This window comes from Poecilia latipinna, unplaced genomic scaffold (genome assembly GCF_001443285.1).
Source record: "Poecilia latipinna isolate Pla-1442-1.1 unplaced genomic scaffold, P_latipinna-1.0 Scaffold1413, whole genome shotgun sequence".
Classification (NCBI taxonomy): Eukaryota; Metazoa; Chordata; class Actinopteri; order Cyprinodontiformes; family Poeciliidae; genus Poecilia; species Poecilia latipinna.
The window spans coordinates 51,640-66,899 of record NW_015114029.1 but is presented as its reverse complement, the minus strand read 5'-3'; the positions used below and the strand labels follow the sequence as shown (position 1 = coordinate 66,899).

General features: G+C 38.7%; 2 protein-coding genes across 3 annotated transcripts in view; one reads left to right on the top strand and one right to left on the bottom strand.

Moving 5' to 3' along the window:
- The window catches only part of LOC106962438 (tetratricopeptide repeat protein 16), an 18,214-nt gene extending 15,725 nt beyond the window's left edge, over positions 1 to 2,489 (bottom strand). The window contains exons 1-6 of the mRNA XM_015056856.1: positions 2,325 to 2,489; positions 1,661 to 1,836; positions 1,389 to 1,479; positions 1,167 to 1,304; positions 651 to 754; positions 283 to 409 (exon numbers count right to left, since the gene is read on the bottom strand). Coding sequence (XP_014912342.1) covers positions 283 to 409; positions 651 to 754; positions 1,167 to 1,304; positions 1,389 to 1,479; positions 1,661 to 1,836; positions 2,325 to 2,357 — 669 coding nt within the window. The 5' untranslated portion in view covers positions 2,358 to 2,489. The remainder of the gene's footprint in view (positions 1 to 282; positions 410 to 650; positions 755 to 1,166; positions 1,305 to 1,388; positions 1,480 to 1,660; positions 1,837 to 2,324) is intronic.
- Positions 2,490 to 3,062: 573 nt separating this feature from the next.
- Positions 3,063 to 15,167, top strand: slc2a8 (solute carrier family 2 member 8). 2 transcript variants are annotated; one of them, XM_015056858.1, is made up of 11 exons: positions 3,063 to 3,165; positions 3,261 to 3,434; positions 5,790 to 5,952; positions 6,462 to 6,668; positions 7,291 to 7,390; positions 10,131 to 10,342; positions 10,446 to 10,595; positions 10,815 to 10,923; positions 12,173 to 12,307; positions 12,374 to 12,519; positions 13,300 to 15,167. In XM_015056858.1, exons 2-11 carry the CDS (start codon positions 3,340 to 3,342, stop codon positions 13,444 to 13,446), a joined length of 1,464 nt encoding a protein of 487 aa, XP_014912344.1. In that variant the 5' UTR covers positions 3,063 to 3,165; positions 3,261 to 3,339; the 3' UTR covers positions 13,447 to 15,167. The 2 variants fall into 2 exon arrangements, with proteins under 2 accessions (XP_014912344.1, XP_014912343.1); XM_015056857.1 differs by having other exon boundaries at positions 3,091 to 3,165; positions 3,255 to 3,434.
- The last annotated feature ends 93 nt before the right edge of the window (positions 15,168 to 15,260 follow it).

The window sequence follows — 15,260 nt, the reverse complement described above, 5'->3', positions numbered from 1 at the left end:
CCGGTCGCACCTGGTTCCGGTCTCCCCTGGTTCCGGCCTCACCTGGTTCCTACTTCACCTGGTTCCGGTCTCACCTGGTTCCGGTCTCACCTGGTTCCGGCCTCACCTGGTTCCGGTCTCACCTGGTTCCGGTCTCACCTGGTTCCGGTCTCACCTGGTTCCTACCTCACCTGGTTCCGGTCTCACCTGGTTCCGGTCTCACCTGGTTCCGGCCTCACCTGGTTCCTACCTCACCTGGTTCCGGCCTCTCCTGGTTCCGGTTTCACCTGGTTCCAGCCTCACCTGGTTCATGGCCTTGTGAACTCTGGCTCTGAAGACGTAGAGCTCGGCAGACGGACCCTCTGAGATGACCCGGTCCAGCTCCTTCAGACAGTCGCCGTGTTGCCCTGCCGCTGTCAGGCAGGCCAGGCTGGAACGAGAAACGGCCCCCAAGACTGAAAACACAAAACCAGCCGCAGAAACTAACCTGGAGGGTAAAAACCAGAATTAAACTGACTGGAGTGAAAAACAAAATGGGTTTCTATCATGAAATGTCTTCCTGTTTGCCATGATGGTTTTTATTTTTAGATTCTCTTTTTATTGAATTGTTCATATTTGCAGAACAGTGAGAGTAAGGTGTTGAACCAGAACCAGGAGGAGGTTCTGCTGACCTTCTGATTCTGAAGGCGCCGGCGGCCTCCGGCTTCAGGTCGGCAGCTTTCCCGAACATGTGCAGCGCCTCCAGGAAGAGACCGCGGTCGAACAGACACTGAGCCTGAACACAACAGAACCAGAACCAGGACTTCAGTCAGAACATTACTCATTACCATCTGATTTTAAGTCCATAAATGACATTATTAATAATAATAATAATAATAAACAGCAAATAAAAAGCAAAATAAAAAGGAACCAGCAGGACTTCAGGTCAGAACAGAACTGAACTGAACGGATCCGTTTAAGATGCCAGCTGTCAGAAACCATCGATTTTATTTAAATTAAAATAAAGTAATTGTTCCCTCAGTTTTGAAATTAAAGCCGATCAGCAGAAAAATAAAAATAATACAATAATAAAGTAAAAATGAGTCATAAATTCAGTTTATTTCTATTTAAGCAACAAATATTTAGATTTACATTGAGTTTGTCTTAGATATCGTATAGTTTCAGATAAATAACGCGGGAGGTTTTACCTGCATGTAGTAGATGAAGGACAGACGAGCGTCGAAAGCTCCAGGGTCCAGGAAACTGGCTCGATTATAAGAGTCGGCTGCTGACTGGAAGTCACACAGCTGAATATAAGCCTCTCCCAGGCTCACATACAGCTCAGTCTGAAGCAGAAAAGTTCAAACATATGAAAAGTTTGTTACCAAATCAAAAGCAAACATTGTTTGTGAGTTTTCTGCTCGCAGCACCTGTTTAGGCTGCAGGTAGATGGCTTTGGAGAAGCAGAGCACAGCCTTCTCATACTGGAACTTCTCCACTGCCTCTTTCCCCTTTATTAAGCTGAAATGAAAAGCTTTAATTATTGCCTAAAAGCATCAGATTTTATGATCAAATGTTGCACATATTATTGGTATAAATCATCCACAGGTTTAATTGTATTATCCTTTAGGAATCAATTTCAGTAGATACTCTCTGGCGGTGAATTTTTTTCTTCTGTGTTTGTAATTGAGTTTGTCCTCACTGCTCTGCAGCTTTGCTCTTAATGATTATGTCCGGATCCAGTTTTGGTCTTCGAAAGCGATAGTCTCTGACTGCCACAAGCCGATCACTGAAGTCCACGTAGGTGCTTCTTCTCCTGGCCCTTTCCAGATTCTCCTCTGACACAGCAGTGGAAAAGACACCTTGTCCATCTTCATGCTGATAGACAGCAGAGGATAGAAAAGATAGCAAACACATAAAAAGACAAGAAATCAGCATTCTCCCTATATTTAATTAGCTACCTCTTTGTTTCATCTTCTAACCAGGCTTCTCTTAGACAAAAATAAAACAAATCAACTAAAATATTATTATAAAATCTCTTTTCATTTAAGATAAATAAAATTAGGATGGAAAAAATAAAACTGTTATTATATTTAATTTAGTTTTATGATCATCTAAAATAAAATTGATTAAAACGAAATTAAAATAAATGCATAAAAGTTTAAAAAGCTACCAATTGAAAAATGACTGAACTGAAATTAAAAACAAAAATTAAATAAACCAAGAAAAAAACAGAATGATTAAATTAAAAAGCTCTGACTTGATTTGATTATTGGGGTTGATTGAGTTACGAAACTTAGCAGTTATCTAACTCTGAAAAAAGCTATTTTATCTTTATTTACGTCGTTTGTTAATGATTTACTTACTGTTTGATCATTTATCTTCTCAGGCGTGTCCATGTTGTTTGTAAAAACGCGTTTACCAAAGAGGAGTTACTCAACTGCTGTAGCATCTGCTTTGTTTTTTCTGCTTCTGTTTCTAAACTTTAACATTAAACCTGAATGTTTCCGTGGAAACCAACTCATAACACCATGTGGGCTTTTATTTTCTTAACAAAGAGTTTCAACGCGGAGCGAGAGTTGTGTCCCTTTCTGTTCCGGTGACGTTTTTAAATAACCGGAAGTGTCAAATTAAATCCACGAACTATCATTTCGCTGCTAAAAGTCCTGTGTTATGTAACGTAACATGGTAAAACTTTAAATGCAAATATATAGTCGTGTAAAAGTGAACAGTTGTTCATTTCTAATTATTATTTTGTTCTGTTTCACTGCTAGCATCATGTTGCCAGCTAAACATGTAGTTACTGAGTTATAAGAGAGATAAAAAAAATCTACTGGATATTTAAAAGTGGTGTTAAAAGTAGTTTTAGCTGTGCAATTTCCTGGGTTTTATCTTAGTTCCATATGTTAACGTGTAATCGATATTATTTAAGTATGTTTATACGGTAATAAGCTGGTTTATAACACATCCTGCTAAGTCTTAAATGTAAAAACAAATCACCGGTAAATATTTTAAAAAGTGTACATTTAAACTCTCAACTATAACCAAGTCATAATATGTACTAACATGTAATAGATTGTGTTTTAGACTTTTATTTTGAAAGTCGTGTAACAGGCACTGGAGGTGATCAGCTGACTCTGATGTTAATAAAGCAAGTTATGAGCGGGTGGAGGAAGCTGAGATCAACCGGATCGTCTCATTGTTCAGGTAACAACCGCTGGGAGCTCATTTATTATTCCACGGCTTTCATGTTTCTCTTTTGTTGGTTTATTAAAGCAGCTGCCATTGTTTCTCAGCTACAGACTTTTCCGGCCGGTGGATTCATGCTGAGGGCGACCGAGAGCAGAAGGTAAACACCGGGGAAGGATCGCTGCCGTCAGCATGGACGTCCAGACCGAGAGACGGAGGCTGCTGGATGAGGAGGGTGGAGATGAAGATCCTACCGGACTCCTGTCCGAGCAGGAGGCTTATCTCAGGTCAGCCTGATTACCACTTTATGCAGCCACAGTATCAGAGGACGAACTGACCTTTTCAAACGGGTTTTCTGGACTTACAAAGTCTAAAAAGTGTTTCTCAGCTCTCATCTTTGGTGGAAACTTAGCTGGATGTTTCAGGTGTGTCCCTGCTTTAAGAAACACCAATCTGAGGCTTGAGTTGTACAATGAACTGGTCAACTAGTTCTGCAGAATCTGGTTTTAAATCAGGTTTGTTAGAAAAGAGAAACACCTAAAGCAAAGCATTTTACCCCCGAGAGGCAAGGCTGGGAAACACCCAACAATTTACATGAAATAACCACGTAGAAAGTAGATTATTCAGCTGCGTTCAGCTTAAACCGTGTGCTCTCTGTTAAGTAAAATAGTAGAGTTATGGTTAGTAGAGATAAAATAACACGTTTCCAAAGCCCAAAATGATGAGTTGGACTTGCTTGTTTCGTCTGATCATCAAATCAAAAGTCAAAGGTTTTCTGTTTACAGGGATATAAAATTGTAAATTTCAGAAAATTGAGAATTATCAACTGGTTAAATAGTTTCCTATTTACAATCACATCCACTCCAACCAAATCACTGTATTGGCTGCTACAGCTTCCTGCCTGCACTCCAATGCAATATATTGATTGCTTTATTCAATATGGTCCACAAAGACATGATACACAACAACAACAACAACAACAACCTTTAGGTATAAACAGTTTATAGCCAAAGGTTTTTCTTCACTTATAAATCTTGTTTTTAACCAGTTTTCCTCCATCTTGCTCCCCACTACCTGATCTGTAATCTGTTCATACTCTGGTTACTCAGCCATTGTTTCTGAGTCTGGTGAACCTGCTCAACTTATTTTTATCTTTATTTATTACAAATTTCAATCAAAAAGTTGAACACAAATGGACACAGTGTCAGCCTAGGACTGTGTGTGTCAGCTCTGAAGCATTTGGCACTAAAGCATTGAATCAATGTTCCAACTTTATCCAGAAGCCAAGAACACAAACGTCCTTCTATCAGTCTGAGGACTTTGTATTGATTTGTTCATTTTAGCAAATTCATTTATACCAAATTGAGTTATTTTCCTTAAATAAATGGATCATTAACAGGTATAAAGTGTTGATAAACTGTCTAATTTGATCCTTAAAGCTGCAGTATGTAACAATTTTTCCCCATTTTTGTTAGAACTGTCACCATGTTGTGACAGTTTATTATGAGCCAGGAGGAGGGGCTTAGTGCTGTCAATCAATACTACTCAATGTGCTAATCTATAGTTATGCTAACTAGCTATGCTAACTAACCTTAGCATTCATGGCAGGCTATGTTGTGGTGAACCAGTTGTAGCGTAGCAGAGAGTAAGGGTGCAGGGATGTGAGCATAAGAGTGATTGACAGCGCTAAAACCCTCCTCCTGGCTCTGATTGGATATTTGCCAGGGGGTTATGCTTTCGCATGTGGTTAGCTTCCTTTTTGGATTTATTTTAATACATAATTAGAAAACATGTGAAATTAATGGATGACAGTGGACAGAGTTGATCCGAACGATGGACACTCTGGTCTGGATTGTTTCTGGTAGTGGCAGCATCATGCTGTTGGACGTGGAAGTTGGTCAGAATTGGAGTTAAACCTGTTTGAGGTCCCTGTAAGACAATAACCTGGAACAGGCCCAGGCGTGTCCAGACTCTGGTCAGCGGCCCTCTGCAGCATTTTAAGGATGATTCTGACTCATTTAAATCTCCCTAGAATGGAAAATGTTGGTTACAGCACAAAGTATTTCGCCTTTAATGTCATTGTGGTTTTGTTTTCTACTGAACAAAACCGCATCTGTCCAGTAACTTTTACTGAAAAGCAGACTTTGTTGCATCTAAATCAGTTTTTATTTAATTTATTAAAGTTGGCTAAATAGAGGTTGGCATTGCTAGAGGAAGAGTTCCCCAAATTCCTGTTAATATACTGTGAATATACTCAATGTTTTCCTGTTTTTTACCAAATCAAGCCAAAAAGCATTTGCAAAACTTCTTTTAATAAAGAAAAAGTGGAAAATTAGATTTAAGTTTTGGATCTAAGGTGATTGACACAAATCTGGCAACCTTGTTTTGTTGTTTAGAGGATTTCTTGTCTAGCTTATTGTTGAAGAAAACGTTAGGACACCACTGCCTTATTTTCATATGTCACAGTGGCCTAGTCAAAGTCCAGACCAAAACACAGTTGAGAAACTATGGTAAGACTTGAAACAAAGTGTTTCTTACACAAAGTTTGAAAATTCCTCCAAAATAAAACAAATATAAACATATAAAACTGCACAGACATTTACAGTTCATTTAACCTGCTTCCTCTTTTGCTTTGTCTGCAGCAAAGTGAAGAACAGGAAGTTGTACCTGGCCTCGTTCGCTGCCGTTCTGGGTCCCATGAGTTTCGGGTTCGTGCTGGGATACAGCTCCCCCGCCATCCCTGAGCTCAGCAGGATTTCCGACCCTCGGCTGCGGCTCAGCGAAGTCGAGGGCTCCTGGTTTGGGGTACGATGACGCAACATCACATGGCTGGAAGCAGGGCTGAGTTTGGCTGCATCAGCAGCTTTATGTCGTCACATGCTGCCAAAAAATACTTATTACAGCAAAAAACAGTCAACCAGACAACAGTCAAAAACAGTGTGATTTAATTAATTGTGATTAATTAAATCACAATTAATCTTGTGATTTAATTAATGTAAATCACAAGAAGATTTACATTAATTAGATGTAAATCCATTCATTAACAAGGAAAAGGTTTTCAGATATTAGCTCTGATGAGACGTAATTATACATCTTTACATTTAGAACAAAGTACACAAAGAAGTGAAAATGCAAAACTTACTGAAGTTTTGCAAACCTAAGCATAAGGTTTGCAAAGTGAAAGACAAAAATTTAGATAAATTAAACAGTTTAGCTAAAAATTCATTTATTAATATTAATAAGTTCTGTTTAAAGTGAAGCATTGCATTGAGTTAATCAGAAGAGCGCTGAGGTTCCACGTTTTGTTTTTACAGTCCATCGTGACGATAGGCGCGGCGGTGGGCGGCCTGCTGGGCGGCTGGATGGTGCAGCGCATCGGCAGGAAGCTGACGCTGATGTCCTGCACGCTGCCCTTCGTCTTCGGCTTCACCATCATCATCGCCGCTCAGAACGTGTGGATGCTGTACGTGGGCAGGGTGCTGACCGGCCTGGCCAGTGGCATCACGTCTCTGGTGGTCCCGGTAAGAAGCGCCTGGAGGTTTGGGCTGGTTTTAGACCCGAACACCAGGAAATTCAATCTGAACTGAGCAAATCTGGAACAGAGCAGATAATAATCGATTCGCTGCATGGTCCAGCATTAGGGCCAGACTAAGAGATTAACTTTTAAATTGTGAGAATAAAATCATTACGACAATAAAGTCATGTCATTGGTGTTTTTTTTATATGCAGAAAATGTGATGTATTTGAAAGCTCCAAACTTTTAGGCTCCACATGTTTAAACAAGAAGCTGACATGATCTCAAACTGGAAACGAGTGTTAAACTGTATTTACTTCACAGTTTGACACTCGTAAAATAACCTTCTGGTAAAATGATATTACCGGAAGAAGGTTGTAAAATTGTAAAAAAAAAAAAAAAGTTGTTTTAATGAGAAAAAAAAGCTGTGATAGTTTATTTATTTATACATAGTAGTATACTATTATTATATTAGTAAAAAGATGGTCCAAAGTTAGACAGGTAAAGTTCAACAGAAAAACTACAGTGTTATTATATTATATCTTATTTTTACTAGAAAGAAACATGAATCACTTTTGAATTGCTTGTGAATGTGACTATAATTAATGGTTTTCTCCCCTCCTCCTCAGTTGTATATTTCTGAGACGGCTCATGAGAAAGTCCGCGGGATGCTGGGCTCCTGCGTTCAGCTCATGGTGGTCCTGGGGATCATGGGAGTTTACCTGGCAGGTACGTCGCTGCTGCTTTCTGTAACAAGCGATTCCAGGCTCCTGTGAATGCTTAAAGGATTCCTCTGATCAATGAGAGCGTTCCTCCTCTGTAACCTGACGGCGATCTGGCTGTCCGGTCGCAGTGTGAGTGTTTTATCTGAGGCTTCTTTGCTGCTTTGATTGAAACGTTCGGAGGAAGAGGAGAGCAGCTGGAGCTCAGGTGATCCTCTGATAAGTTCAGATCCTCTCCAGCTGCTGCAGCCCTGACCTGCCGGCCATAACCTCTGATCTGGGCGGCTGCATGCCACTCATGTTCTCCAAATAAAAGCTGGAGTGTCCGGTCAGGTGGGCTGCCTCGTGATGGCCTGGCTGTGCAGAAAAGTTGATTATTAACAGAACTAACAAGTTCAGAAAGATAAAGTGATGGATGCTGCCTGATGTCAGGGATCTTCTTCTGTTTGGTGTTAGTCAAAGGCAGAGCTGCTGTTCCTCATTGTTTTCACTCTTATTCACAACCAGACGTCTGACGTAAATATGGTTAAGATCTGGATTCTGCTTTTTGCACAGATAATAAAGTTTTATCACACTAATTAGGTTAAAGGTGCGATGCAAAAGTTAAACAGTGCATACCAGATAACCAAGTAATATTTCAGTTCAATGTTTTACCAGGTAAAATGGTAGTCAAGACAAATACTGAACTTAACACAAAATATAAACAGTATAAAAATCTGCTTCAGTGGTAATTTAGACGTCTTCAGAGATACTCAGAGTAAGTCTGTTTATGGGTTCTGCTTCTGCATCATAAACAAGTTAACACTAATGTGATTGATAAAATCCAGTGTTTTTTGTACATTAGTAAATTAGGTGTAAAGCAGCTGAGTTTTCTGCTGGGTTAAAGTTTTTCAGAACGTGTTGAAGTGAACAACATGTTCATCATCTGTTCATTAACTTCTGTTTGCTCAGTGTGTCGCTTGGCTGGAGCTAAAATCCTGGTTTATTTTAAATAAACAATGCTGCATTTTGTATTTTTCATAGATTTCACTTTTGATTTCACCAAATTGCTTTTTGATGCTGTTCATCAAAATTGAATGTAAAACGACACGACACCGTTTTCCAACCTTTCCTCCTCAGTGGTGGAATGTGAAGGGCTCGACACTTAACACACAAAAATTATTTTGAATTTGGGTCTGGAAAACCTGGAAAACCTGGAAAACGGTTGATTGGATCGACTTCTGTCCATATCTGTGGTTAATGTGGTAATGTCTAGAAAAGTCATTTTGTATCTTGACCTTTTTTCTGAATCGGATTCAGTGGAATTTCTCTTAAATCTTTCCAACATGTGAAGGGAGGAAGAGTTGGGATGACTTCATGAAAGCGACTCATTGTCTCATCTGAGCCTCTCCAGGAGGCTGACACTGGAGTAAATAACCACATTAGCTAGATATGCTGAATTAACAGCAAAACCGCTGCGGATGACATGCACAGAAAATCAGACCCAACCAGACCCACTAAAGTTTCTCCTATTTGCACCAGTCTCATGAAAGCACGCTTATTTTATCCGGAGACATTCCTTCGATGGTTTATTAGAGTCTTTAGACAGAAGCAAAAACAGTAAATTTCCACAAAAATAATCTCTGGATTTTTCCAGAACAAATAAGGAAATTTCTGAGTTTGAAAAGTTGAAAATCTGCTGGAAAAACTCATAAGTGATCCAGAAAAAACTCTGAATGTTTTTTTTTCTAACAAATTTTCCGACTTTTCCAGCTCAGAAATGTCCTTGTTTTTTTTTCCAGGAATTTACTTCTTTCTTTTCTGTCCACATTGACCGTAAGATGCTGTCTTATGTTCCTGACCAAAAGTAAACAATGCAGCTAAATACCAACCAGTTAAGATTAAATGTTCCTCTGAAGGAGTTTGAACAAAGCTGGGCATTCTCAGATCACTAACAGTCCTCTGCAGCTGGAAAGAAAACACCTAAAATACATTTACTAAAATATATTTATTGATGTCACAGCATTTAATTACAAGGAAGCTTCACTTTGTTCATTTTGAAATAAAATACATTTATTTTCTTTTAGTCTTGGATGTATTCATCCTTTCTGAACACTTATTGTTTACCGAATGTTTTCATCATGTAATTATGCTTTATATTGCATTAAGCTATCAAGAGAATGATTGTTAAACTGAGAGTTTATCCTCAGAAGGTCTTATTATTCACTTTAGATCTTAAGAAAAAGTCAATCTGATGATCTCAGATTATTAAATTTCCTGATTCCTACCAGGAATCTTTCTGTGAAAGATCCAGTGATTCATTATGATCAAAACAAGTTTCCTTTTGTTTCCCTGTTGGTTTTCTTGTCTTGTTTTTGCAGCATGACTCTTCAATTTAGAGTATGCTAAGCTAACCTGACCTAAGCTAATCTGACCTAAGCTAACCTGCGTCATACTGAGGAACTCTAACCTATGCTGTGGTTTTTTTAATGGACAACTTTGTTTCCAGAATCTTCATAATTCATTTTATTTGTTGTTTTGTTTATTTATTTTGGATATTTACAATGTTTTCCAGTTCCAAAGTTAAATGCTCATTGGAATTTAAAGTTTGAGAATATGTTTCTATTTACTTAAAAATGGTTTCAAACCAACAATATCATCATTTATCGTAATAATCATCGTTTATAATCTCTGGGACAGTTTATGGTTTTATTTTCCCTCTGAAACGCCTCCCAGGCTTCAGCTGTGTGTCTGAACCCGTCCTGCAGGTTTGTTCGTGGACTGGCGCTGGCTGGCGATCTGCTGCTCCCTGCCGCCGTCGCTGCTGATGGTCGCCATGTGCTTCATGCCCGAGACGCCGCGCTTCCTGCTGTCGAAGGGGAAGAGGCGGGAAGCCGAGGAGGCCTTACGCTTCCTGCGCGGGCCGGACGCTCCCATCGAGTGGGAGTGCTCCCGGATCGAGGACGGATGCGACGAACAGGTGGAATTACAACAAAACCAAACAGTTTTTCCTCCTTTAAAGGATCAATCCAAGATGTTCTCTGTCTGACGGATTTGTCCGTTGGGATTCTGTTTTCTCCCAGGGTTCGACGTTCCACCTGTCCGACCTGAAGGACCCCGGCGTCTTCAAGCCGCTGCTGATCAGCATCCTGCTGATGGTGTTTCAGCAGATGACTGGGATCAACGCCATCATGTTCTACGCTGAGGACATATTCGTACAGGCGCACTTCAAGGTAACACACACACATTTATACACCGATACACAATTTTGGGGTTAAGTGCCTTGCCCAAGGGCACACCGACACGTGGCAGGAGGAAGCTGGAATCAAACCTACAACCTTCCGATCACAAGACGACTACTACCCACACAGCCACAGTCGCCCCAGAAGCAGATTTCAGTTTGGAAACTGGATCTGCGGCGCTTTCCCTTCCTGATTGTTGCTGTTTTTCAGGAGAGCGAGTTGGCTTCGGTGATCGTCGCTCTGATTCAGGTCATCTTCACTGGGATTGCAGCGGTGATCATGGACCGGGCCGGCAGGAAGGTTCTGCTCGTCATCTCAGGTTCTCTCAACAGAACCAGTTTTATTTCATTTTATTTCATCAGATCATCAATGCATGTTTTGTTTCTTCTTGTTTCTTTTCCCAAACTTTTCAGATATTTTCTGGCCTATTCCTGATTTTTCCAGGATTATAGATCTTTTAAATTTGATCGGATTAATCAGACTCTAGTGCTGTGATTAATTCTGATTAATCATTATCCGATTAATAGCTTTGTAAGCTTGAAATATGAATATGCAAGTCCCTCCTCCTGCCGCACTCCAACCAATTGAAATGCAAACATTATGTGATCTTTGTTTTCTCCCAGGACTCAACAGCAATTAAGTGAAACTTACTCCACCACACATGCATACAACCAGTAATTAGTTCAGGAAACGACTGACAGATAAGATTGATTTTATTTTCTAGTTTTGGATGCACGCCCCTTTCTGATGCTGCCCTGGGCAACTGCCCACTGTTTGCACTTTTTCTAAAAAACAAAATTATTGTCTCCAGCCAAACATGTCTGAAGATTCTCGGCTTTTCAGGTTTTTATGTTCAGGAAGGTTTAAAAATTTGTTTTAGGCGTTAATTTAGAAACTCTCCATTCATTTCCTGTTGCTCTGGTGTGATGAGGCGACAGTCGCTCGTTCTCATCCTCAAACAAAATCTTGTTTTCTTGGTAAGTTTCTAGTGCAAATATTTCACCAGTAACTTTTTTGCAAGAAGTAGGAGCTTGTTTTGAGTCAAGAATTTCTTAATATTGAGGAAGAAGTTCTAGTTTCCTTAACAGATTAATTCACTTATGAGAAAAATGTTTAGTTACAAGTCAAATAATCTGTCAGTGGACTTATTTATTTAAAACAAGCTCCTTATTCTTTCAGAAAAGTTACTAATAAGTTAGTTTTGTCATATTTCAAGTGTTTTAAGATATTTGCACCAGAAACTGGACCAAAAACATTTGGTAATATTTTGTGTTTTTACAGTGCATCCAAGTAGCGTTGATGTTCATGCACCAGTTAGCGACGAAACACAAGAAAGTTAAATATTTTCAACCTTTGTTGCCGTCTGTTGTCATGGAAACCTTTCATATTTCGTTGTCGTTTGTCGCTCCCCATAATGCGCTGCTGTTACCACAGGACAGACACCTTTAGGTCAAAACAGAGTTTAATTAACCTTTTTAATGTAACATTAACGTGTTAAATGTTCAGGCTAATTGCACGTGCTAACGTTGACAGCCCCACTAAATTTGATTTGTTCTGACTGAATCCAGGTGTGGCCATGATGATCAGCACCACGGCGTTTGGCGTCTACTTCTACTTGACGCCCAAAGTTCCCAGCGGAGCGCCGGCGCCCCACGCTGACCTCACCTGGCTGGCTCTGGCCAGCATGGCCGTCTTCATCGCAGGTGAGTTCAGGTTCATGTCAGCAGGAGAGTTTGAAGGAGGGAGTTGGTAACGCGTGTCGTTTTCAGGCTTTGCCATTGGCTGGGGTCCCATCCCGTGGCTGATCATGTCGGAGGTCATTCCCATCAGAGTGAGGGGGTTTGCTGGAGCCGCCGTGGTGCTCAGTAACTGGGGCATGGCCTTCGTCGTCACCAAAACCTTCCAGGACATGATGGTGGGTCAACCAGGGAAATATTCCTCATTTTCCTGCCGTTTCCTTCAGTTTCGCCCTTTAGCAGGACAGATCAAGGCCTCCTACATGTTAGGAATAGAGTTAGTTAACTTAGTTTGGTAGATTCAGACCAGATTCTCTCACTTTCTGTGCATTTTTTTAATTTATTTTTTAGTATTTGCATTCTTAAAATTTTTGTTGTTTTATTTTATGTACTTTTAAGGCATTTTTTACTGTCTGCTTATTTTTTCAAGCTTTTACAGTTTTTCATTATTTTTGTTTATTTATTATGCTTTCAATTATTTTATTTATTTATTTTGTTTTGTTTTCATTTATTTATTTTCATACTTTTAATATTTTATATTTTATTTTATGTATTTAGTGTTTTTAAAATATTTTTGTCTGTTGTTTTTATTTTTGTGCATTTAATATTTTTTAATTGTTACATTATCTTTATCTTTTATTCATTTCTTTTTACGCACATGATATATTTACTTTTATTTACTTTTATTTATTTAGTGTTTTTAATTATTTTTATTCCTTTTAATATAATTTTAATGCATTTAATATTTTTTAATTATTTTTATTTCTTTACTCTTTATTGATTTGTTATGCTTTTTATATGATTTATTTTTTATGTTTTGTTTTATTTGTTTATTTATGTTTAAATATTTTAATAATATCCCAGAGGTGTTGTTGTGAACGAACTGATTTGCCTGCAGTTCTTTCACAGCCTCTGTGTTTCCTGCAGTAGCTCTAATCTGTTTCTGCTTCTCCTCCCAGAACCTCTTAACCAGCGCCGGGACGTTCTGGCTCTTCGCCTGCATGTGTGGCCTCAACATCATCTTCACCGTCATCTTCGTCCCAGAAACCAAAGGCAAGACGCTGGAGCAGATCGAAGCCATTTTCAGAGGGACGTCAGGTCCATGAAATCATCCCTCATCGGACCTCAGCAGCCTGAACAGACTTTAAAATGGGCATTCAGAACATATCCTCCAAGAACATGAAGCTAACTCAAACATTTTCTATATTTGCTTTTATGGCAGAAAACAGGTGAATATTTTAAGTGATTCTTGTCTGTTTGGTGAAAACTGAACTGTATTTTATTATTGAGGTGCAACCAAACTGCCAAGAGAGATGATGATGATGATGATGATGATGATGATGATGATGATGATAAGTTAGACATGTTGGCTCCTGAAAAATACATAATCTGACATCAGAAAGCTGTGAGGCGCCTGTTGCTCTTCGCTGCCCCCTGCAGGCCACAGAGGGCATCTGAGAAGGAAGCACAGCTGTAACGCTTCTTTACAGATTTCAGCGATGCAACGCAAAAGCTTCACTACGGCAAAAAGATGTCTGTGAAGTTTCTTAAGTTTCTGTCTGTGTGTTTCCACACAGCGTTTTCAATATTGTACCACTTATAAAAAAAAAGGTTTAATCTGACAATAGATAAAAAAGCTGATTTTTGCTGTTAAGTTGATAAAATCTTTATTTAACTCTTCCAACAAAACATTTACGTAAACTAAAACTTTTCCCTTTCTGAGTTTTTATGCTGCTTTTTGCTACATTTCTGTTATGATTTTCAGTTTGCTGATTTAAGCTCAGTGTTAGGAAAATTCATACAGGAAAAATATAAAAACATGAGCCCTGATCAGTACAAAAAACTTAAAAACTCTCCACATATTCCTTAATTTACATTAGAAACACTATTTAAAGTTTAAATGAGTGTTGGGTTTTACCCGACTGCGTTGGTATTTGGATGTCATACATAGTTTTTAAATATTCACAGTGAATGTTTGGGAGGTTTTTTTTATTTGATTTTACCACAAAATGTTCAGGTTAGTGTCATGATTGATTCTGAGCCTTTTAAATATTCAGAAACTATTTTAGTTAAGCTATTTTCATGGTTGTAGTTTTATCCTATGTAAAATTAGTGCATCAAAGTGCATAAATGCTAAAATTCATCAACAGTATGTATTTCCTTTCTGAATTATTCTCCACAGCTGCAACTGAAGGGACGTTTTAACCATATTTAACACATAAATCACAGCAAACAAAATAACTTTAGATTTTCTCTTCCACAAGGTTCTGCTGCAGTTAGAAAATGTCCTTAATAAGTTACTGTGTTGAGGTTTGATTTCTATCTGTCTGATAAAAATGCTGAATCGCCGTAGCAACCAGACTCAGCATTTTCTGATTCTTTGGTTTGCTGTGGTTTCTTTATTCTTATATGAATCCACTGTCAAGTAAGTTGCAAATTAACAGAAGGAAGTTTGTGTGTTTTGCTCTTCTTTTGAAATATCTGCTGAATTGTTATTTATTTTTTTAATCTGGAGTCATCTTTGATGATCCTTCAGAAAGTGAAGTGGAACTGGACTTCCTAAAAACACTTCCTGTTTTTGTTTGGCTTGATGTCATTTCAGTGGAAAAGAATAACGTCTTGTTGCTGTAATATTTTGCAGAGGAAAGAATACGATGTTATAAAGATAGTGGGACGTGAATGCATCATGAGCTGATGGAGTTCCTGTTTACACTAACTGCATTTTTACTCAAAAAGCTGACATCAGTTATCTGTAACAACTACATGGTTCTGTTTGTACCGGTTTTTTATTCTTATGGTTTTGTAGATTAAATGTTTTAGAAATGGATGCATTGTGCTGATTCATCTTCTTCTTTGGTACAAAAAAATTGTCTGTTTTGTAAAGTCATGATGTTCAAAATTACTTGTTTCATATCTTCAC

Bases quoted from the DNA above. Each gene is read 5' to 3' on its own strand.
- slc2a8 (XM_015056858.1), top strand. From the start codon at position 3,340: ATGGACGTCCAGACCGAGAGACGGAGGCTGCTGGATGAGGAGGGTGGA. The intron at 5,953-6,461 runs GTACGATGACGC...TTGTTTTTACAG, and splicing joins TCGAGGGCTCCTGGTTTGGG to TCCATCGTGACGATAGGCGC. The intron at 10,343-10,445 runs GTGGAATTACAA...GTTTTCTCCCAG, and splicing joins AGGACGGATGCGACGAACAG to GGTTCGACGTTCCACCTGTC.